The sequence below is a fragment of the Cydia amplana genome, chromosome 14 (genome assembly GCF_948474715.1).
Source record: "Cydia amplana chromosome 14, ilCydAmpl1.1, whole genome shotgun sequence".
NCBI classification, from domain to species: Eukaryota; Metazoa; Arthropoda; class Insecta; order Lepidoptera; family Tortricidae; genus Cydia; species Cydia amplana.
The window spans coordinates 10,453,708-10,476,098 of NC_086082.1; the positions used below are offsets into that span (position 1 = coordinate 10,453,708).

The 22,391-nt window shown below is 38.2% G+C and overlaps 2 protein-coding genes across 3 annotated transcripts in view; one reads left to right on the forward strand and one right to left on the reverse strand.

Annotated features, from left to right (window-relative positions):
* Positions 1-791: 791 nt before the first annotated feature.
* Positions 792-1,868, forward strand: LOC134653835 (protein MIS12 homolog). Its single transcript, XM_063509197.1, has one exon. It carries the CDS (start codon positions 890-892, stop codon positions 1,499-1,501), a length of 612 nt encoding a protein of 203 aa, XP_063365267.1. The 5' UTR covers positions 792-889; the 3' UTR covers positions 1,502-1,868.
* A 4,073-nt stretch (positions 1,869-5,941) lies between these two features.
* LOC134654120 (probable G-protein coupled receptor CG31760) overlaps positions 5,942-22,391 on the reverse strand; it is a 117,896-nt gene continuing 101,446 nt past the window's right edge. For both annotated transcript variants that reach the window (XM_063509561.1, XM_063509562.1), the window contains 10 exons: positions 20,120-20,255; positions 18,496-18,649; positions 17,884-17,993; positions 16,232-16,376; positions 15,866-15,935; positions 13,395-13,533; positions 12,619-12,724; positions 10,688-10,831; positions 9,404-9,550; positions 5,942-6,129 (listed from right to left, as the gene is read on the reverse strand). In XM_063509561.1, coding sequence (XP_063365631.1) covers positions 6,100-6,129; positions 9,404-9,550; positions 10,688-10,831; positions 12,619-12,724; positions 13,395-13,533; positions 15,866-15,935; positions 16,232-16,376; positions 17,884-17,993; positions 18,496-18,649; positions 20,120-20,255 — 1,181 coding nt within the window. In that variant the 3' untranslated portion in view covers positions 5,942-6,099. The remainder of the gene's footprint in view (positions 6,130-9,403; positions 9,551-10,687; positions 10,832-12,618; positions 12,725-13,394; positions 13,534-15,865; positions 15,936-16,231; positions 16,377-17,883; positions 17,994-18,495; positions 18,650-20,119; positions 20,256-22,391) is intronic.

The following is a 22,391-nucleotide window of genomic DNA, read 5'->3' on the forward strand; positions in this document are numbered from 1 at the left end:
TACCTATGTTCATACTATATTTCTGACGATACATTACTTACGTCTAATAATTCCCCTCAGCAATTAGCAATAACCGTAAAACTGTCTCTTGGAAATCAAGGACAGTAGGTAAGTATACCGAAAACATTTTTATTAGTTGCAATTGTTGAATAGGTTAAATAAGCAATTGTTGAATAAGCAATACCTACTTAATTAATGCATAGGCCTAGCTATAAACTAAATGAAAGAAAAAAAAATTGTCTATAACAAATTGCAATATTATTGTAAAGGATAAGACATGGATAAGATAAATAAAATAAACCAATGTATTGTTTTACTTAGCATCAGCGACACCTATTGGCAAGTAGCAGTGTTATAGTTATAATACAGTAGGTATTTACAACGATTACTAGATGGCGCTGTTTCGGATTATTACAAAGTAACACACTACCGCACCGCGATCATGGTGCGCCGCAACATACGTATTATCTTCTTAGTAGTTTGTGGTCCAAACCAATGTCGGCTGAAATAACTAGCATCCGCAATGTTCTTTTTTTTTTATTTGGGGTTGCCGGTACTATCTTCTTTTTACCCTCCAATGATAAATTTTAAATATATTAGAAACAATAAAGTAGTCATTTAATACAAATTGAGGTGGATACGCAATACTAAAATATTACATTAGTATTAAGAATTTTCAATAAATCTTACGGAAATCTTAAAATTCGTATTTTCAAACATTGAAGACATGGCTTTATTTCGGAACACATAGCAACACTGGCGTTATGCCAAACGTCAATTTGTGTTTTAAAAGTTTACCGTTTGGTTGGGCTTGGCTAGTTGTTTGGGGTGTTATTATTCCAATTCCTATGGTTACTTTACAACATTGAAATAAATATACACATTCAACATGATCCGAACGAATCGGTGGAAAGGAGGAACTGACGAAGAATACGCAACCCAGCACTTTGGCTTCGGAGCGCAGCGCGTCAAAATAGCTCTCCGGCAAATGGTTGAAGAAAAGATTAGGACTGGTGTGTGTGATATGGAAACGTATCTTCTAAATTCCCTTGACCTCAATGAAAGTGACAAAGAAGCAATTCGTAGCTTGTGTAAAAAATTGTTACGGCTATACAGTGAAAGAGCAGAGCCTTCTTTAGAAGTTGTGGACAGTGAAATCGAGAGAATATTGACTGTGCCTTCAAATGTGTTGTTACCTGATGACGAGGTTCACGAAGAAGAAATTACGGATACAGAATACGATAAATTAAAGCAAGAAGTTACGGCTTTGAGAAACAGAGTAGAGCGAGCGGCTTTGATGGAAGCTTTACTCACTGCAGAGGAGAATGACATATCTGCTTTGGAAAAGGTGTATGAAACTGCTAAACAGAACATGGAAATCCAGGATATGATGAATAATAACTTGGATAAAAATGATTTAAAAACAATTCAAAGTAGTGCACAGTTATTGTGTGCACAGAGTGCATTGAAGGATGACGGGTTTTTGGATGAATTATCTTGAAAGTAACAATTTATTGTACATATAATTGTATTATATTTAGTACTAATGTTCCTAGGTATTTTTTGTATAATATTATTGATATTCTTTTGATGGTTATTTGGGTGAATTTGTAAATAGTATTTTTGATGAAATGTTAATGATCAAGGTACTCATACCTTACAAGAAACTAATTGCAAATAGTGTTTATGTAGTTTCATGCTAACACATTTGTTACAAGTAGGTGTATTTTTGGAATGTAATCATGATTTGCCATATTTAATCATAATGTAGTTTTAATATCAATGTTTGAATGGGCTTATAAATACGAAATTGCTCACTTTAGGAAGAAGGGGGGTGGGCTCCTCTGGGCTTACCACAAAGTCCATGTTTTTGGGGGGTAGCTGCCTGCGGACGCCCATTGTATCCCATTGTATATTAATTACCTACCACCTGAAATAAGTGGTAGGTAATTGGACTAATTTGTAACAAATTACAGTCCAATTAGAAATGAAATAATCAACAAAGAACGTAAAAATACCGGTTTTGTTCCTATACAAAAAATACCAGTATCCAATCCCTATTTATAATGTAGACCTATAATTCTGATATTCAATCTTTGATAAGATTAGGAAGAGGATGTAATGAGCTGGTTTATAAGCCCACTTGAATTATATCTTGTATATAGAATTAATATTAATCACTGTCATCACAAGATGCCTTACTGCGTGTTTGGATTTATTGCTAACCCACTGACTAGCAAGCCCTGTAAAAAAATTGTCCCAGACACCAAGCGCAAAACAACTAAGTTCATAAAATGTTGTTCTTTAAGCAGTTTAATAGAAGTTAAAAACTTAAGGAATTAAAAAATACATTAACATATTTGCTATGTGACTATGTTAGTTACCTTCATTGATGGCTCATTGATACACATCATCTTTCTGTATTTTAGTAGTAGTGTGTAAAAAAAAATTCTATTGCTTTGAGAATGTCCAACTGTAAATGAGAGATTGGTTGTAAGCTGTAAAGCACCTTGATGGTGCATGGCCTATAAGTAATGTTTGGGGCATTATCTATGAAAAGGGAACTTATTTTCGAAGGCGCTTACGCCGCACAGCGTCGCGCGGCATTGTATTTATATCGGAGCATCGTTAATAATGGCGTAAGCTCCATCGACAATAAGGTCCCTTTTCATAGATAACGTCACATTTAGAAATCCAGTAAAAATTAAAGCAGTGAATATAATTATATGGTTAGAATGAAGTCGTGTGGTAACTGGTATTACATTGTGTACTGATTATTATTAAGTCGGTGAAAAATAGACATCATTGCAAACAGTAATTTTCTTTAATTTAATGTAAAACTTCTTACACGTTTTTCCTAATTATGCCCTAGTGTCAGAGAATAACAATATTTATTACATCAATTCTAGTTTATATTAACACTCCATGATGCATTAATAATTAGAAAACATTGATATAATATCTAATGAAAAATAAAATATTGAATTTATTCCTAAATCTTATCTTTGGCACAGTAAATTAATAGTAATAAAATGTAAGAGATTCCAAAGGTGTAAAAATTACACAGGATAAATACCTTGACCAAATTAGGCAATAGCCCCAACAACAGACAATATATTAATCTCAGAATAAATTATTTTGCAGATGAATTCATATTTATTTAATAGACAAACAACTACATACACTAATTAAGTATTGAGATAAATAGGGTACACAATCAAAACATGTTTTATAGTTATATTTATACCAAATTTGTGCTATGGCCAGCAAAAACATCTCTGCAGTCCCACCTATCAACACCTAAAAATGAATGGCTATGCCAACTCCGTAGGACACTGAACGTGAACACTAACAGTTAATCTCTTTACTTAGGTAAGGGATAGATCTACGCACATGTTATGTAACTTGTAAGGAAAAATCATTGGATACATATTACATATAGTCTAGGAGAGAAATGTTTGTGAATAATTGTACCATTAAATACTAGTAACTTTCAGCAACGACATTTTCGGTTTATTTATGAATAGCAATAGTTAAAAGAGCAAATCTATACAAAAATATACTTAATTATGACCACAGTAACACTCAACTGACATAATCTTGTATTTCACTCGAAACTAATCACAACATTGAAAGCACAGTATCTGGAGTTAAAAATAACAAAGTTTGCTTATGAGAAGAATATACTACAACACACGTCTCACATAAAAAAGTTGAATATTTTACTAATGCTGATTCTGACTATGTATGCCCCCTACAACATTCATGAATAAACTAATTATTAATTTATACTTTATCACAGACAGTCAAAGAAAATAAATAATAACCATAACTATGTCATCACTAATATTAATGAATTTATTTACAACACTTTAGAATTTATGCTTCTTTCTGATTCATATTTACAATTCGTTTATGATACCTTAACTAAAGAACCTACCTTAACTTAAGCTATGATAAAAAAATATATAAATATATGGTAACGCAAAATTAATGCTGTTGAAGGTAACTTCAGGTAACGCAATAATCTCATATATATCTAACTAAATGAATGAATTTAGAGTCCCTATTTAGACGACTACAACAGTATTTTTATTGTCTGTTCTAGAATAAACCAGAGTTCAACAATTTGTATATCTACGCGCTTCTTTGTTAAAAATACAGAATACTGAAGTAAACTAATTTAACTTATAATCAAATTTATTAGATACATTAAAATTAACGACTAGCATAGAAGAGGTAAAGTTATAGTATGATAAATGACATGATGAAATATTTAAAGTTTACTTAAATAACATTCAAAATAATCAATAGAATTGCTAACTCATTCTACTTTATTCTAGCAATTAAATAAACGCTAGCAATTTTTTTAACTAACTATACCTCAGAACGAATACTTTAGAGCTTAGAGCAGATATAACATTTATTTTAAGACCATTTATTACGTATCTATTTCTAGCACATATATAACACCTAAGCTGTGAGCTTTTATATAAGCTAGTCTTAGTCGAGAACACATATATATTTACTGATTTTGGCTGGATATGAATGTCCCACAAAACTTACTGGTCACATGATATATTTGGATGTTAAATGTCGATGCAAAATCAATAGAATGTAGCAAAGTATCCTAGGAACAAGCATAGTGTGCTCAAGTATTTTCACTTGAGTGTTTTAACTGAGCTAGGGTTGTAACTATATCAAAAATTTACGACTTTTATTTGTTTTTATTAGTTTATGAATCTGCCATTAGATTAGTGCAGGTTTAGAATGAGTTCGTCGCTTGTTTTGACGCGTCCTACTTAACTGAAGTAGGTAATACGTAATAAAAGGTAACAAAGAGAATGCGTTTAACGCAATACATGAATGAGTGCAAAGCCATTCTAAATCCTTCACATACCATATAGTTTCACGCAGGCATCAGTTAAGTTGGATTTTCACTGCTCAGGTTACTTACGTGTACTTACGTGTGTCGTATCTTTTTATTAGTCGCTAGCAGATATATGGCAGCGGTCGTGGTGTGTCATAATATCTGAACGTACACTTTAATGCATTGACAATGATCAATGATATTAATGAGCACCTTGGCCGCGTCGATATATCTGTTCATGACTGTACACGAAACAACCCTATTTAACCAGTATCATTGAGTTCCCAGTAGTCGCTACTGTCTTTGTCGAGTCGACATCAGAGATATGCTTACAGTTTGTCGTCTTATTTCATTCGAAAGTCAATATTTTTATAACAGGGACGTCGATCGTACAGTCAGCAATAGTCGCTAAGCGGGCGAGGTGTTCAAAACGATCTTGACGCGACATTATTTTTAAGAGAATAAGAGCGTGTCAAAGTAATTTTGAACATCTCGCCCGCTTAGCAACTTTTGCTGCTGACTGTACATACATTCTGCATAAGTTTGATTCTTATGCCGGCGGTACTAGTCGCTGAGACCCCGAGACAGGCCGATAACGAGTTTGTACATACTGTTACCGTCTCGTCTTCGATCGGGTCGGTTTTTAGCCGCGACTCGGCGAGAGGCTCTCGGCGAGCGAGTACCGCCGGCATGAAACTCTAACCTGTCGGTATAAGGTTCAATCTCGGCTAGCAGGAACTACGGGAACCACGTAATCGGTCATTTTCACTTAACTGTGCACCTTAAAGCGTGACTTACGTCGTGTTTCAGTAACGTCTAACCGTTACATTCCTGACAAAATGTATGGGATCTGATATTGACCGTCAGTTTTGTAACTGCTAAAGCTTTGGTTTCCTCCGATAGCGGTGCCGTCATATAGCGGCCGTCTCCATACTAAATAATACGGCTAAATATGGATGTCGTAGTATTTGTATGGAGACGGCCGCTATATGACGGCACCGCTTTCGGAGGAATCCAAAGCTTAACTGGCCGTTAAAGGTGCACAGTTAAATGAAAATGCCCAATCGACAAATCGGCGCAAAGTAATATAACAAGCGACATGCGAAAAGCGCGGTTCAAACATAATGTGGTCGCCTCGCGTCCTCGGCCGTGACGACGCGGTTGCCGGCCACGCTCGGGTGGCCAACGCCGCGTGGCCACGCCCACCCGCCGTCGCTCAGCGCGACCAGTCACACCGGCCCCGGCCACTCCGTGCTGTCCTGTCATGTGGAGAACTAACGTTAGTTCACTTAGTTCCACATAAATGGTAAAGTAGTAGTAGTAGTAAACTCTTTATTGTACAAAAAGACATATTACAAATAACATAATACAATTAGTAAGAAGTACAAAGGCGAACTTATCCCTTTGAGGGATCTCTTCCAGTTAACCTTTGAGTAGATGAAAGGAGAAAGTGAAGAGGGTGACAAATGCAGCAAAATGTACAACAAGGCACCAGAAAGATAAAGGATATAAATACATACAAAATGTATAGGATAAACATACATATATTACACAAAAAGGAATGGGGAAAATACACTAAAAATTGGAAAGAATTAGAAAGATATAAAGCAACTATACAATAGAAATATAGACAAATTAATCAGTAAGATCAGATAGCCATAGCTTCTTTAACCTCTCCTTGAACGACGCAACCGATTGTGCCTGCCTGAGCGAAACAGGCAGCTCATTCCACAGCTTCACTGGACGCACTGCGAAGGACTTGTTGTATCCCCGAGATTTGTGAGGAGGGATGGCAAGTGATAAATTCGCGCTCGAACGCAGACGGTGGCCACTGCCTTCAGCCAGAAATTGAAATTTTTGAGAGAGGTATAAAGGAGAAGGTGTAAAAAGAACATTAAAGAGAAGAGAAAGAGTGTGAAGATCTCTACGGCGGCGAATTGGAAGCCAATTGAGTTTTTGACAATAGTAAGACACATGATCGTACTTCCGTAGGCCGAAAATGAATGTTATACAGACATTCTGTAAGCGCTCTAACTTGCTTTGGATTCCTCCGAAAACGGTGCCGTAATATGACGGCCGTCATATAGCGGCCGCAAAAGACGGCCGTCTTTACGGTGACGACATGTGGAAAGTACCACGGCGTCATAACACACCGTCAGCCACCAAAGTCAAAGCGGCAAATTTGAAAAATATAGGCCCGAAGGGATAACGTCCCATAGAATATTTGAATTTAGCGCCTTTTTCTACTGACAAGATTTGCTTGACCATCTATAATTTACTTGGAGGATGAAATATCATCAGAAGAGGAAAATAATCGTAGTACGGAATCATTTATTCAAAATGGCGTCACCGCTATCTAATAAAACGTTCACGAAACTATCGACACCGTCATGACGGCCGTCTTCCAAATGACGGCACCGCTTTTTTACGTTACGTTGACAATCAACGCCGTCTAGGAAACCGCGCCATCTTGTTTACATAGACAACGTTCTAGTGACGTCATTCAACGCTATATAGCGGCCGTCATATTACGGCACCGTTTTCGGAGGAATCCAAAGCTTTAGCTACTTGCCCACAACCAAAGATAATAAACTAATTTTCTTTGCCAGAACGAGCCGCCTCGCGTGGAAATGCCGCGCAAAGCGGTCTATGAAGACGTGCCTCGCTTGGGGCAAAAACACGCGCGGTCATGATACCTCTGCCTCGCCCGACTTTTACATAGACCGAGCTGCTCCGCGAGGCATCTACCTTACGAGGCGGTATCGTCTTGGGTCGTCCCATTCGTTTTTCGTCAAGTTCTTAAATTAGTCCTATTCTGCTTTCGTCACTCATTCTACATTGAAAGCCACCGATTGTGACGAATGTAGAATGAGTGACGAAAGCAGAATAGGACTAATTTAAGAACTTGACGAAAAACGAATGGGACGACCCAAGACGATACCTACGAGGCGGTTCGTTCTGTGTCGACGTGACCCGACGCGTTTCAATAAATGCTGGTGAAGATGGAAATTCAGCTCGATAAACAAACTTTTGACAGGATATTAAGTTTTTTCGTGTTGCAACCGTACCTGCCGTATAGCGAGGAAAGACGGTGGCAAAGTGAATGGGAAAAGGCCTGGACGTGGACGCAATTCAATACGTTGGTCTGACCAGTTTCGCACCGCTCTTGACTCCACAGTTCATATGGCTCTCCACGCCGCCAATGACAGAAGCAGATGGAGGAAGAGCATAAGAGAAAGTCATGCAAAAGGGAGGTCACGACCCTCAATATTGAGGAATACGACGCAAGGAGGGGAGGTGGGGAACCGTAAACTCGCCGTCATTAGAACTTGCGAACTATGTAAACAAACTATGTAATTGACGACCGGTCTGGCCTAGTGGGTAGTGACCCTGCCTGTGAAGCCGCGGTCCTGGGTTCGAATCCCAGTAAGGGCATTTATTTGTGTGATGAGCACAGATATTTGTTCCTGAGTCATGGTTGTTTTCTATGTATTTAAGTATTTGTATATTATATATATCGTTGTCTGAGTACCCACAACACAAGCTTTCTTGAGCTTACCGTGGGGCTTAGTCAATTTGTGTAATAATGTCCTATAATATTTATTTATTTATTTAAAAAAACCGCCGTATTGAAATTGTCTCTGAATGATGAATTTACTAGTGATGGGCAAGACTCTTACTTACTACTTTACTAATGTCAAACCATATCGAGTAATAAAATACCAAAATTAAAAAACAAGTAGTTACTTATTTTTAATTTGTTTAATCACGATCAGAAGACAAATTTGTACTTAAGAATGATGTATTGATTTATTTTACAACCGCGGCGGTAGGTACAGAGTGTGAGTTGGGTAGTGTGTAACGGTTTATATCAGAAACTTTAGTCACAACACTACCCATCATAGACAATTGTAGAATTTAAAAGAAACAAAAACGTCATTCCATCATGTCCTAATAACCTAACTTATGAAACCATTTTAAACTTTTAATTAATTATCCAAGATACAGTTATATATTTATGTATTTTACGGAACGGACCGTTTCAATAGTGTATATGTGTATAGTTTGAATTGTGTTTGATGGGGTAGTGTGAAAATTCAAGGAGAAACAGTCACAAAACAAAGTTACATTGTTTGTTTACATAAATTTTAAAGTGGAAAAATTACTGTCTTGGGTGAGACTTGAACTCACGGCCTCTGGATCGATACTCCAGCGCTCTGCCATCTGAGCCACCAAGACCTCATCCATAGCCAGCAAATCTTTCCACCATATTATGGGTCAAGGGGACCGTAGCGACATCTACCGTAAGAGTGTTACACTTCTTAAACGGCTACCGGAGTTCCAAGTCATATTGGAAATTCACCAGTTACGATGTGCTACCCATACTAATTTTAATTTTTAACAAGCAGAAAGTCTGCGAACGATGCTATAATAATAATAATATAATAGCATCGTTCGCAGACGTTTCTGCTTGTTAAAAATTAAAATTAGTTTGTTTACATAGTTCGCAAGTTCTAATGACGGCAACTTTACCTGCGAGATGTTGACGGCGGTGGCGGTGACGTGGGGGCTGGAGGCGCTGAAATAGCCGCCGGGTCTCGGCCGCAGATGGCGGTTGTGCATCTCCATCTGCACAATCTTCATGAACTCGATCTGTGCCGCTAGCTTCTGAACCTCCTCCTGAAAAATATCAGTCTTTTATTACTTGACTTTTACATTTTGGGTGTTTGAAGCTATCATTTCCCGCCTTATCGGTTAGTTCGAAGAACTTTTGCTCGCATATTGATCCAAAATGTTTATAGGACGGGTTCCTAGCTTAAAGTATAGGTTAAAGAGACAGAAGTAGAAGGGAGTCGTCAAGAAGTCCTTCTATCGTCACCTCTAAGCGCGATACTTCTGAAAGGGTCTAGCTGCAATCCTATAGTGAAACTGTCCCTGGCTGAAGTGTCCTTTCTTAGGTGCGTTTATTTGTCTTATTATAAGATATCGTTTTACCAAATTTCAAGGCTAGAATCCCCTTGGTTTGGCGTTTTTATTTTTTTGTAGCTAAACTAGTGGTTCGATTGTTTTGAAATTTGAATGTTACATGCACCTAATAGTAGTTCATTATCAAAAATAAAATCGAGGTTCTAACTTGTTTATAAAGGCTTAAAAATATATTTTTAATTTTTTAAACTTGTTTTTTAATACACAAATAAACGCACCTAAGAAAGGTATACACTTCAGCCAGGGGCAGTTTCACTATAGGATTGCGGCTAGACTCTTTCGGAGTTTTAAGCTTTGGATTCCTCCAAAAACGGTGCCGTCATATTACGGCCGCTACATAGCGTTGACTGACGTCACTAGAACGTTGTCTATGTAAACAAGATGGCGCGGTTTCCTAGACGGCGTTACGTTACGTTGATTGTCAACGTAACGTAAGATGACGGCCGTCATGACCTTGTCGATAGTTTCGTGAACGTTTTATTAGATAGCGGTGACGCCATTTTGAATAAATGACACGAGATTTGAATAAATGATTCCGTACTACGATTATTTTCCTCTTCTGATGATATTTCATCCTCCAAGTAAATTATAGATGATCAAGCAAATCTTGTCAGTTGGAAAAGGCGCGAAATTCAAATTTTCTATGGGACGTTATCCCATCGCGCCTACATTTTTCAAATTTGCCGCTTTGACCTTGGTGGATGACGGTGTGTTATGACGCCGTGGTACTTTCCACATGTCGCCACCGTAAAGACGGCCGTCTTTTGCGGCCGCTATATGACGGCACCGCTATCCTAGGAAAACCGATCTTTAGCTAGTCGATAGTTGTACCTTGAGTTCGTCGTTCTCCCGGTAGAGGTCGGGCGGGTCGTCGGGCACTAGGCCGATGCCGTTGAGCGACGTGGAGGCGGGCACGCCGCGCGCGCGCGCCCCGCGGTCCCAAGTGTCGCCCGTGCCGCGCGCCACGCGCAGCACCTGACCACAATGATATTATAGGTGAACCAGGATCTATTGAGGGTGCGCCATGTTGCGGAATTTCACTGGAACTAATTTTTTCATACTACACTGAATTGTCACCCTATACATGAGAATAACAGCGCCCTCTTGACAATTATCATATATTACTGGTCAGGCTATATATAACCATAGATAGGTTATACTCATACTTGAGGAGCACAAAAAATACTTCCATATATATTTCTGTGCCTACGAAAAAATCTGTTATTTTTGATTAATGTTCTCATTCCATCCATATTTGTCACACTCGTTGTTAAACATAAGGTCGTCTCTTTCTCTTTCGGTGTGCTCGTTAGCACGTGCACATTTCTCGCTTGTCTAGCCGCGTCTAAAGGCAACTTGTCCAATTTGTCACAAGTTAAGCGCTTCAATTTTGGAACGCCTATAACCTATCTTGAGTTATAAATCATTGACCTGACCACAATATTTATTCAAAACACGTTCACATGACATTACAGTGTGTAACTAATGCGCCATGAAAGTTAGTTACATTAATATACCGTATAGTTGAGAAAAAAACCGGCCAAGTGCGAGTCGGACTCGCGCACGGAGGGTTCCGCACCATCAACAAATAATAGAGCAAAACAAGCAAAAAAACGGTCACCCATCCAAGTACTGACCCCGCCCGACGTTGCTTAACTTTGGTCAAAAATCTCGTTTGTTGTATGGGAGCCCCACTTAAATCTTTATTTTATTCTGTTTTTAGTATTTGTTGTTATAGCGGCAACAGAAATACATCATCTGTGAAAATTTCAACTGTCTAGCTGTCACGGTTCGTGAGATACAGCCTGGTGACAGACGGACGGACGGACAGCAGAGTCTTAGTAATAGGGTCCCGTTTTTACCCTTTGGGTACGGAACCCTAAAAACCGGCCAAGTGCGAGTCGGACTCGCGCACGGAGGGTTCCGCACCATCAACAAATAATAGAGCAAAACAAGCAAAAAAACGGTCACCCATCCAAGTACTGACCCCGCCCGACGTTGCTTAACTTCGGTCAAAAATCACGTTTGTTGTATGGGAGCCCCACTTAAATCTTTATTTTATTCTGTTTTTAGTATTTGTTGTTATAGCGGCAACAGAAATACATCATCTGTGAAAATTTCAACTGTCTAGCTATCACGGTTCGTGAGATACAGCCTGGTGACAGACGGACGGACGGACGGACAGCGGAGTCTTAGTAATAGGGTCCCGTTTTTACCCTTTGGGTACGGAACCCTAAAAACGAGTTCACATGACATTACAGTGTGACATAATGCGCCATGAAAGTTAGTTACATTAATATACCGTACAGTTGAGAAAAGGAGCGACCGTAGAGACTATAGTTGTGCCGTTCTGAAGAACGTTCTTTGCTTTGTATGGAGAACGTTCTCGCTCGAGAATATTCTCCATATTAAACGGAGAACGTTCTCGAGAACGGCACAACTCTAGTAGAGACACAGACAGCCCGCGAAAGAGCCAAATCCCGCCCATTCAAGTTAGCGGAGGCCCCGCCGTAGCCCTCAGGTTTCTGTCTTATGAGGTTCCAGATCCCAAGATTTTTATTCTTCTTAATTATAATATTATAAGTGACTAATAATTAGTGTTGCCACCTCAGATTTTGCAAAAATGCTAGACTAATAAGTCTAAAATATCCCAAAAATATTGAAAAATTTTGATGCTAAAGATGCCAGATCTGGCATATTTTAGGCCAAGTTGGCAACACTGTTAATAATATGCTGTGAATACTGTACTCAAAGAGACGTACCTTGGGTAAAAATACTAGTAGAACTGTAGTAGAAGTGGACAACTGCGTTCTGATGAAGCCGAGCAGATATTTTATATCCGGCCCGGCCTGCGGCAGTATTAGTAAACTGAAAAGTAAAATACAATTCTATCACAATATATTACATTAGTTGGTTGGTTGGTTAGGTTGGTGGTTGAAGACAGAAACACGCCCTGCGGATATATTTTGTTTCACGCAGCAATTTCCTAGAGAGACCGCTCGCTCTTTATGGACTCGTCCTATTCCATTTTTGACTGAAGAGTTAAACCTGACTTCATATTAACCCACATTTATAGACGAGTCTATCGCAAAATTTATTTACCAACGTTTCGACACCGGAGCCCCCCTTAAATATTTATTTTATTTTTAGTATTTGTTGTTATAGCGGCCACAGAGATACATCATTTGTGAAAATTTCAACTGTCTATAGTTCGTTTTTTTTAGCATTAGAAAAAAAATAAACAATCTTGATGTGTCTTTTAATTGAAAAACATGTTTTAAAAATAAGTCACGGCAAATATGTAACAATTATGAATCTAATACGGTCATTTGTATTCTTCTGCTTTCATAAGTATAAGTTACTGATTTTTAAAAAGCGTTTTTCAATTAAAAGACATGTCAAGATCGCTTACCTTCTTCTAATGCTAAAAAAACGAACTATAGCTATCGCGGACAGCGAAGTCTTAGTAATAGGGTCCCGTGCTGCTTTTACCCTTTGGGTACGGAACCCTAAAAATGATATTGAAAACCTGACTTACTGGAATGCTATCATGAGCGAGTTGACGGTAAAGATGTTGTAGATAGCGATGGAGATGAGCCGCGCCTCGTTGTACAGGCTCTCGGCGTGGCGCACTCTGTAGCACACACGGACTCCCCATAGCAGGAATAGGATCTCGCCTGGAACCAATAACAGTAGGACTGTACACACTGAACTCTTACACATATAAGACGTTTTATTTATGTCGACGATTGTACACTAAAAAAGAAAAACCTCCGTAACGTGTCCGTAACACAAGAAAAACCGGCCAAGTGCGAGTCGGACTCGCGCACGGAGGGTTCCGCACCATCAACAAAAAAATAGAGCAATACAAGCAAAAAAACGGTCACCCATCCAAGTACTGACCCCGCCCGACGTTGCTTAACTTCGGTCAATAATCACGTTTGTTGTATGGGAGCCCCACTTAAATCTTTATTTTATTCTGTTTTTAGTATTTGTTGTTATAGCGGCAACAGAAATACATCATCTGTGAAAATTTCAACTGTCTAGCTATCACGGTTCGTGAGATACAGCCTGGTGACAGACGGACGGACGGACGGACGGACGGACGGACGGACGGACGGACGGACGGACGGACGGACAGCGGAGTCTTAGTAATAAGGTCCCGTTTTTACCCTTTGGGTACGGAACCCTAAAAACCTCCGTAACGTGTCCGTAATACAAGAAATTCAAAGACTGAGAATGATTCAGGCAGAATTCAGCTGCATTTTAAATTGAACCATAACAATAAGAATATACGGTTGAGTTTCAAATTTGCGGCTTAACACATTGAGTGCCGAAAACCCGACTATCGGGTATTTTATGATTTCGTTCCCAGGCCGGACGACCCGATAGTCGGAGTCGTGTCACTACACCTTTACATGAAGATTTTTTTGTGGCCTGACGCTGATCTCTTGTTTGGCTGGGTGACAAAGAATATGTTAAGATATTTCATGTCGACGTAGGTACACTAAAAAAGAAAAACCTAACACAAGAAATTCAAAGACTGAGAATGATTCAGGCAGAATTCAGCTGCATTTTAAATTGAACCATAATAATAAGAGTAATCGGTTCAGTTTCAAATTAAGCATTGTTGCAAAAGCCAAAAGGAAGAGTTAGGATTTTCGCAACAGTATTTGTATTCTAATCGGAAAGCATTCTGTATAAAAATAAGTTGCTTTGTATCAACCCGGCAACCTTCAAATCAAGGGTGAACAGGCAACCTTCTGGGCAGGCTCGCTCCATCGTAGGCCACATCTTCGCCTCGGCTAGTCTATGGCCATGAGCAGGGCCGGATTAAGCATGTCGGGGCCCCTAGGCAGTGCAATGCTCGGGGCCCCCGTACAGTTAATTCTGCATACATAAGTTCAGTTGTTCAGTACAGGCAAGTAAGTTTGCGGTTTTAATTTCAACCTTCAGGTGTCGGTTGAGCCGATCCGAACATGCCGAATGTTTTTTTCGCTCTTGCGTGGACATAAAGGTTTTTTATATTAGTTTTTGCCGATTCCTCCTTGCGTCCAGTGTGGGGAGAGCTCTTTTTTCTCAATAAGTAGTTAAATATTTTGCGAGGCTGAACAGCGATTGTCCGACCATATGAGCCACATGATTAAAATTAACCGAATAATAAAGATTTTACATGTGTTTAAATGATTATTCATTAACCAGTCAAACTAGCATGTAAGTACAGGGTAAATCGGAAAAGCAATAAAAATCGCGAGCGCAGCGAGCGCGAAATTTTTTGTGAAAAATTTGTGAAAGCGTGTTAAAAAAGGCCTAAAAATCCGAAGTTACCCAGTGAGGTGAGCTTTCATGCGAGGTCAAAGGCCAAAGGCTAAGCTGAAGAAGAGATTTGGTAGGCAAACCAAAAATTGAGGTAAAAAGTGAGGCTGAAGGTCGAGCTCAGCAATCTCCACATACTTAACAAGCCCGAAGCGTACTTATAACCAGCGAGGTGAGCTTTCATGCGAGGCAAAAGGCTAAGCTTCTGAAATCAATGAATCAAAGCAGCGCTCTGATACGAACCAATCGTCAAATGTTACTCAACAATAATATATGTGTCATACTAGAGTTACTCGGAGGGCCGAAGTTTCATTAATGAGGTTTTAGGCCCTCGGGAGCCTGAAATTCGAGCTCGATTTACAGACTTTAAAAGATATAAAATAACATAATTTACATAATCATTTGATGATTGTGTGTCTGAGAAACTGATATTAGACATTAGGTATAAGTAGGTAACATAAAAAAATATTTATGAATTTTGGCCATATGCCAAACTTCGCAAACACATTTTTTTTGGCGCGCGCGGGGCCGCCGGGGCCCCCTAGCCGAGGCGGGGCCCATAGGCAGTTGCCTACTCTGCCTTAGGGTTAATCCGGCCCTGGCCATGAGTAAGCCCATTTATAATATATAAAAAAAACGAGCAGTTTGCTGAAAAATAAGATGGTTTTGACATTCGATTTAACATATACATACCTATAGCCAAACTGTGATCCCACCAGTTATAAGTGCATTGCTTGAATCTCAAGCCCTTATTGTCTGTGATCTGAAAGCATATTAAACATTGACATTAACACATTGGGTTAGGTCAGAAAGCCGTTGCATTTGAACAACTTTAATACCTACCTAACGAATTCTTGGGATTAGGTTCCCAAACGGACCCCAGACCCTCCTTAGGCTGCCTTTCCACTGAGGCGGAGGTAAGATGTGAGGGAATAAACCAATAGCATTGGTTGTAATCCAGCGGAGCGGAGAAGTCGATTCGCACGTCTTCTCTCATCTCTGCCTCACTGGAAACGCAGCCTTAGCAAGCTGGTAAAGCTAAGGTGATTAGATACTTACGTCTTCTGCATCAGGCGGTGAAGACAGAGTCCATGTCCCAAGATACACAAGCATGATCAGTAGAATAGGCGCCATCCATTGCAATAGCTGCTTGTCTGTTAGCTTCAGTTTATGAGCGGATTTCACGCGATATGTCAGGGATACTCTGAAATTTTTATAAAAAAACATTATTAAATATATTAGAAACGGGTCACTCACGTATTTTAAGTCGAAAAACGCTCGACATGTTTCACTTCGTACCGAGAAGTGTCATCAGGAGCTTGCGTTACCGGCGCAGAGTGCGGGCCGCAGCTCTCCGCGCCTGATGACTCGGCGCAGGCGCCGGTGGCGGCAGGGGGGGCGAGAAACTACCCTCATTTATGGCATTATTGTCAAACGATGGGTTGCACACAACACTCACTACGTCACTCGCTAATGGATCGTCCACACTGTCCACCGACGTAGTACCCAAAACAGTTTTCCAGCTTGTAGGCACTGACCAACCACAATCACGGTTAAAATTCGGATGACGACTAATTTCGATAGCCTCCCGTACTTTTAGCTGAATCACAAACTTTTCTTCCGCCAGCACGGTTACCTTATCGAAACGTATATAGTGCGTCGAATCCGAATCCAATACGAGCGTGAAACATGTCGAGCGTTTTTCGACTTAAAATACGTGAGTGACCCGTTTCTAATATATTTAAAAACATTATTGTTTATTAAATACCAGTAGGTAAAAATGGAGTACTAAACCAGTAGGGAAAAAGAGTAGATAAATATAGAGTTCTATTTAAGCCCTGACGCACATTCAGGGTCTATAAAGGTCAATATATTTTATTTACAACCTATATACACATGTACAGTCAAGTGTAAAATATGGGTGCACACATCATACTCAAAAATATATCCCATAGCTCTTATGTCAGCGAATTCAGAACTATGGGACATAATTATTTTCGAGTAAGCTACTGTACGTTTACACTTGACTGTACACTGTATGTACTGTGTATGATCTTAGGAAAGTCATTATTTTTTGAAGTGAAAACTTCTTTAGCGGCACTGGGCACTTTTTGAGGTGGGAAAAAAATGATAAACTCGAGACAGCGTAAGGAGATCACGTGACCGTAAGGGGCGTAAGGTTTAGATGGCCACTCATAATTTGGATGGCATTTAAATCAATAAAGAAAAACTCTATGTTATTTGACATTTATGTTGCGGACTCCTTTTCAAGACTCTTTACCTATGTTCAAATAATTTAACGTTGTCATGGCAGTATGTAAATAAACATGTCAATAAAAAAGTGTGATCTTATTTGAGAATGATAATAATATATAATAAATAAATAGAATACCTCCGCTAAACGAATGTATCGTGTTACCGGGCGTCGGTAAAATAGTGAGGTGAGTTTTCACTTCTATCGGCACTCCCGGAGTGCAACCGTTGTTGCTTGTTTTTTGAGTAACATTATACCTAGAAACCTAGACACAATTTCATAATAGACTCATCAGTCTCATCACATTGTACAACCAACCCTTAGGTACAACTGTCATTTGTAATAATTTTTGACTCTCCAGTGTCTGTTTGTTACACATAAATTATTTTAGTCATATTATAATGTAAACTATGTCTGCTTCAAGAAATAAGATAGGTAAGTCAAGCAATATATTTACCTCCAAGTTTTCATAAGCAGGGCTGTGTACGTGATGCAGAATCCCAAGTGGCGAGTCCATTTTGTGGCGATGCAGGAGTAGCGGTCCAGAACTGGGAATATAGCTGCCATCTGAAATAGCAAAATTATAGTTGGTCAAACCAAATTTGTCAGTAAATAGGAACGAAAAAAACTATACTCATCCTTTTCTTTTGGGTGCTAGTACTAGTGTAAGACAAAGATAGTATGATTCTGTCTATGTTTGAAATTAGACAGTCCTTTGACAAACTAGAATTAATTATACTATGTCTTCTTATTGACAGCAGTCATAGTTTTCGGAGCAGTGCACAGATTCCTTAAAGGTACCTTTCCTGTTCTAAAGTTCACCAACTTGCTACTGCTTAATTGTTGCCTTAGGTACTTTGTTTGTTCTTTAACAATAAAGTATTTACCTCCCTAATGTCAGGGAAACCTTAAGGCCTCCCTTAAACTTAAAAGCTTTGTTGATGAGTAACTCTGCCACAACTTTCCGCTTAGTAATGAAGTAAGGCTTAAGTCGCTGTTCATTTATCCCACCACTGAATTGTTTAAAATACTAATAGGAAATACATAAAAATTAAGTATAAACTCTTACCTCCATATACATGCAAGCGCAGCCAAGTAGTGTGATGGAAAGGAACACAGGACTGGCAACACGGAACACCTTCACGCGCCTGTGGTGTCTTGTATAGATAGTCAGCAACACTGTCATGAATGCACAGCTCACCGATATCACCAGAAGGGATATCCTGAAATTAATATACAAAATATTTTTTTAAATCATAGAAAATTTAAATACACCTTATTTGTCATAGCCAGGCATCGGAGTTTTTGTCGCATGGTAAGACTAATAGCAAGCTATGGAGTCGACATTTGCCATAAATGTAAACTCTTATTCATACTCATACTCATGATTAATTTTATTTAATATGAGAACAGATTACTAAATAGTTACTACGTATATAAGTTTAATTTATTAAACCTCATTTGTTGCAATAAATGTATGTTTCAATTGGGCGAGTTGTACTTCACAACTCAAGCACACTATAGCAGATTTTTCATAGTCATATTGTAAATGTTCAAGCGCAACAACAACCCGTCTGAGAGGTCATCACTTAAAGTTAGAAAGGCATAAGTCCCACAGTAACCCATACAAACACTTTTTGAGCAACCGAGTAGTGAGGGCTTGGAACAAACTTCCTGAAGATGTGGTCTCAGCACAAAATGTGAACCAATTTAAAAATCAACTAGACAAGCACACCTATACATCTACTTGTCAATGACAACTATCAATGATTACTGGATACAGGCAATATCAGTTGTCACAACTGCCTGCCTGCTTATAGAATAATAATAATAATAATAATAAATCGTTGTATGGCTCTATCCATGCCAAAATTGCAGCTATTTCTGGGTTAGGCATAATAATTAATTATGGAATATTCCTCAACGTATTTACCACATACAGATATAAATAACTACTACGTTTGCAATCACCAGTGACACATGACAAATACTAATCAATTTTATCAGCGGTCAGTACCTACATGACATTAGGTCTTTCGCAGCGATGTAGTTTGTATAGTTGTATGTTAAAATAGTTGAAGTTATGAATTCATAATGTAATAGAAAAATATTTTTTTATATAATTCGACTAAGATAATATACACGACCGACCGCTCTAAAGGCATTTTAAGATAAATTAAATAAATGAGTATGAGTATGAATAAGAGTTTACATTTATGGCAAATGTCGACTCCATAGCTTGCTATTAGTCTTACCATGCGACAAAAACTCCGATGCCTAGTCATAGCTATTGGTGTTGCACCTAATGCTGTCATGGACAAATTTAATAAGGGTCCAAAGAGTCATTTTCCAGGGCCCAAAAATCTTATCTCAACATTCTCAACCCACATAAAAAATTCTAGTGCCACCATTGCTGCGGAAGAAATCTAGAAGTGTTACAAGTTTACAATTAAATAACGAAAGTCATAAAAGACAATGGTGTAAGACGTTTGACTTCCCACAATAATTGGAATCAGACATGGGAACACGAAAGGAATCATAAAATAGTAATTGTAGTAATAAATCAAATGAGTAAGCAATGCTTCTGTTTTGCCCTATAACTTATCCCAGAAAAATAAACTTTATGATAGAAAAAGTAGAATTAATGTAGAAAAAGTCTAGTACCAGTAAATCAAGATAAAATAAAGGCTTACCGGAATGGCCAGTTGTAAGTAGCAAGGCAAGGCTCTGGTCCCCGACATGTTTCGCAGCCCGGCTGACATTGCAGACACTGGTAGGGTTCACTCCAGTTTTCCAAGCCGTTGTTTTCCTTGTATTCTTGATAAGCAACTGAAATTAAAGGAAAAAAATACTATTAGGTAATCTATTGGAATAACAGTGCCTGATATTTTTTTTAAATCTCTGTAAAATACATGGTTTGTCCTTCTGTTAAAATCATAATACATTCAAATTAACTGAATAAAAAATTGTGCTTATAATGCCTGCGCTACATTTGATGAACTGCAGAATGTTAATTGTTTACCTATAATGGATTAAAGTTTATGAAAACTTTTCTGGAAAACAGAAAAATAAGAAAAACACCGGCTGAAAATATCTATAAACTTTGCTGGCGCCATTAATTTTGACAGTTGAAAAAAGAAGTAGAGATCGCATAGTGATGCTGTGACTTTTAAACGAAGTTACGGTTTATCGGTTCAGATCACGATTGTATAAGTTGGTCAAACCAATTTGCCAGTCAGTAAGAACCAGGAAAACTATACTCAATTATTTTTTTTGGGTGCTAGTACTAGTGTAAGACAAAGATAGTATGATTCTCTCTATCTATGTTTGAAATGAGACAGTCCTTTGACAAACTAATTCTTTTCGTTATTCTAATTATAATAAACAGGAGACAGCAAAACCAATTTCACTGTTCACTGAATTCTGATGAATACTAATAGAATTCAATGATTCATCGAAAAAGAACCAAATTAATGTTATATTTTCAATGCAAATGTTCAATAATGTCGGCACCCTTTACACAAACAAGGCACCAAAGAAAATAGGATGTGTAAGACAAAGGTGTATAATAATATTATTCCTAAAATGACCTTCTTTTCGAGAGAACCGGATGATGTTATCTCGCGCCTTTGGGAAGGAAGTACATAAACGCATATACCCATAGTTCTAATTCTGAGTTGGACATGGTTCTTGTCAGTACAGAAAGCAAAACCGAAATAATTACTTACATGTTTTACAAGGAGCAAAGTTTTTGTTTAACCGCTCGTGATATAAACGATACCCGAGAAAGTGAAGTGAAAAGATTCCAAAATTGTTTCGAGAAGTGGAATCTTGAGCGTTGCGATGGCAAGGCACGAGGCCTAAACAAATTTTGCCATCGAGTGAAGCACAACATTTTTCGCCACACCAACGGGAGGGAAATACTAACAGTAAAACATCAAACCAAATCAACCTTATTAAATATTATTCATAATAATCATTTAAAAGTCAATTTTACCAGCCAACATAAGGAAACAACTCAAAACTTGCATCTTGCATCAAATTACTTTGCCACACATGTGAATAAAAATAAACTTTTATATCAGTTTTTGAACTAACAAGAGCGCCTTTACGACCTTGATGTGGTGAAAAAATAATTTTCTCCAATATGCTCGGAAATGTTCACCTTATTGTAGCAAAAATAGTACAGGAAGTTCTACGTTATTGTCAAACTCTAATTTAAAAAAAATCAAACTATCGCTGTCCTGTTCTAGCAGACGGGAATGAAAAAAACACTACAGTAATAACTTATTACTGTAGTGTTTTTTACTTTTTAAAAATAAAAAACGCAAACAGCCAATTATTAAAGCCGCGAGCCGCGTCTACACGACCCGATCAGCTATCATTTCAAGCTATAGGATAGAGTGATATAGTAAGATAAACGACCTTACTTGTCTCGTTCTTACAAGACCGTTGTGCTCGTGTATGATCGTGCGAATACTGCTTAATAAAATCAAAGATTATTTTTATATTTTTTTAAGGATCTCATCCGTGTACATAAAGTTTATATAGTTTGTCAAAGGACTTTCTCATTTCAAATATAGACAGAGAGAATTATACCTACTATCTTTGTCTTACACTAGTACTAGTACCCAAAAGAAAAGGATGGGTATAGTTTTCCTGGTTCTTACTGACTGACAAATTGGTTTGACCAACTATATTGCACAATTATATTGAATGAACGAATATTGAATGGTACTGAATGGCAGAATAACTTTGTGCCCTTAACTTTTAAAAATTAATTTTAGAGGAAATTGTAATGGAAATTGTTTTTGACATTTTTGATGTGAAGGTTCGATTTGAGTCATGCTTGATGCTTAAATAATTATTATTTTACCTTATTTCCTCGCATGTTTGGAGAAAAGCACTATATATGCCTCGGCAGGAATAGCAATTCGTGGATTCGTCTTCTTTGTCGGACTCCGC

Bases quoted from the DNA above. Each gene is read 5' to 3' on its own strand.
- LOC134653835 (XM_063509197.1), top strand. From the start codon at position 890: ATGATCCGAACGAATCGGTGGAAAGGAGGAACTGACGAAGAATACGCA.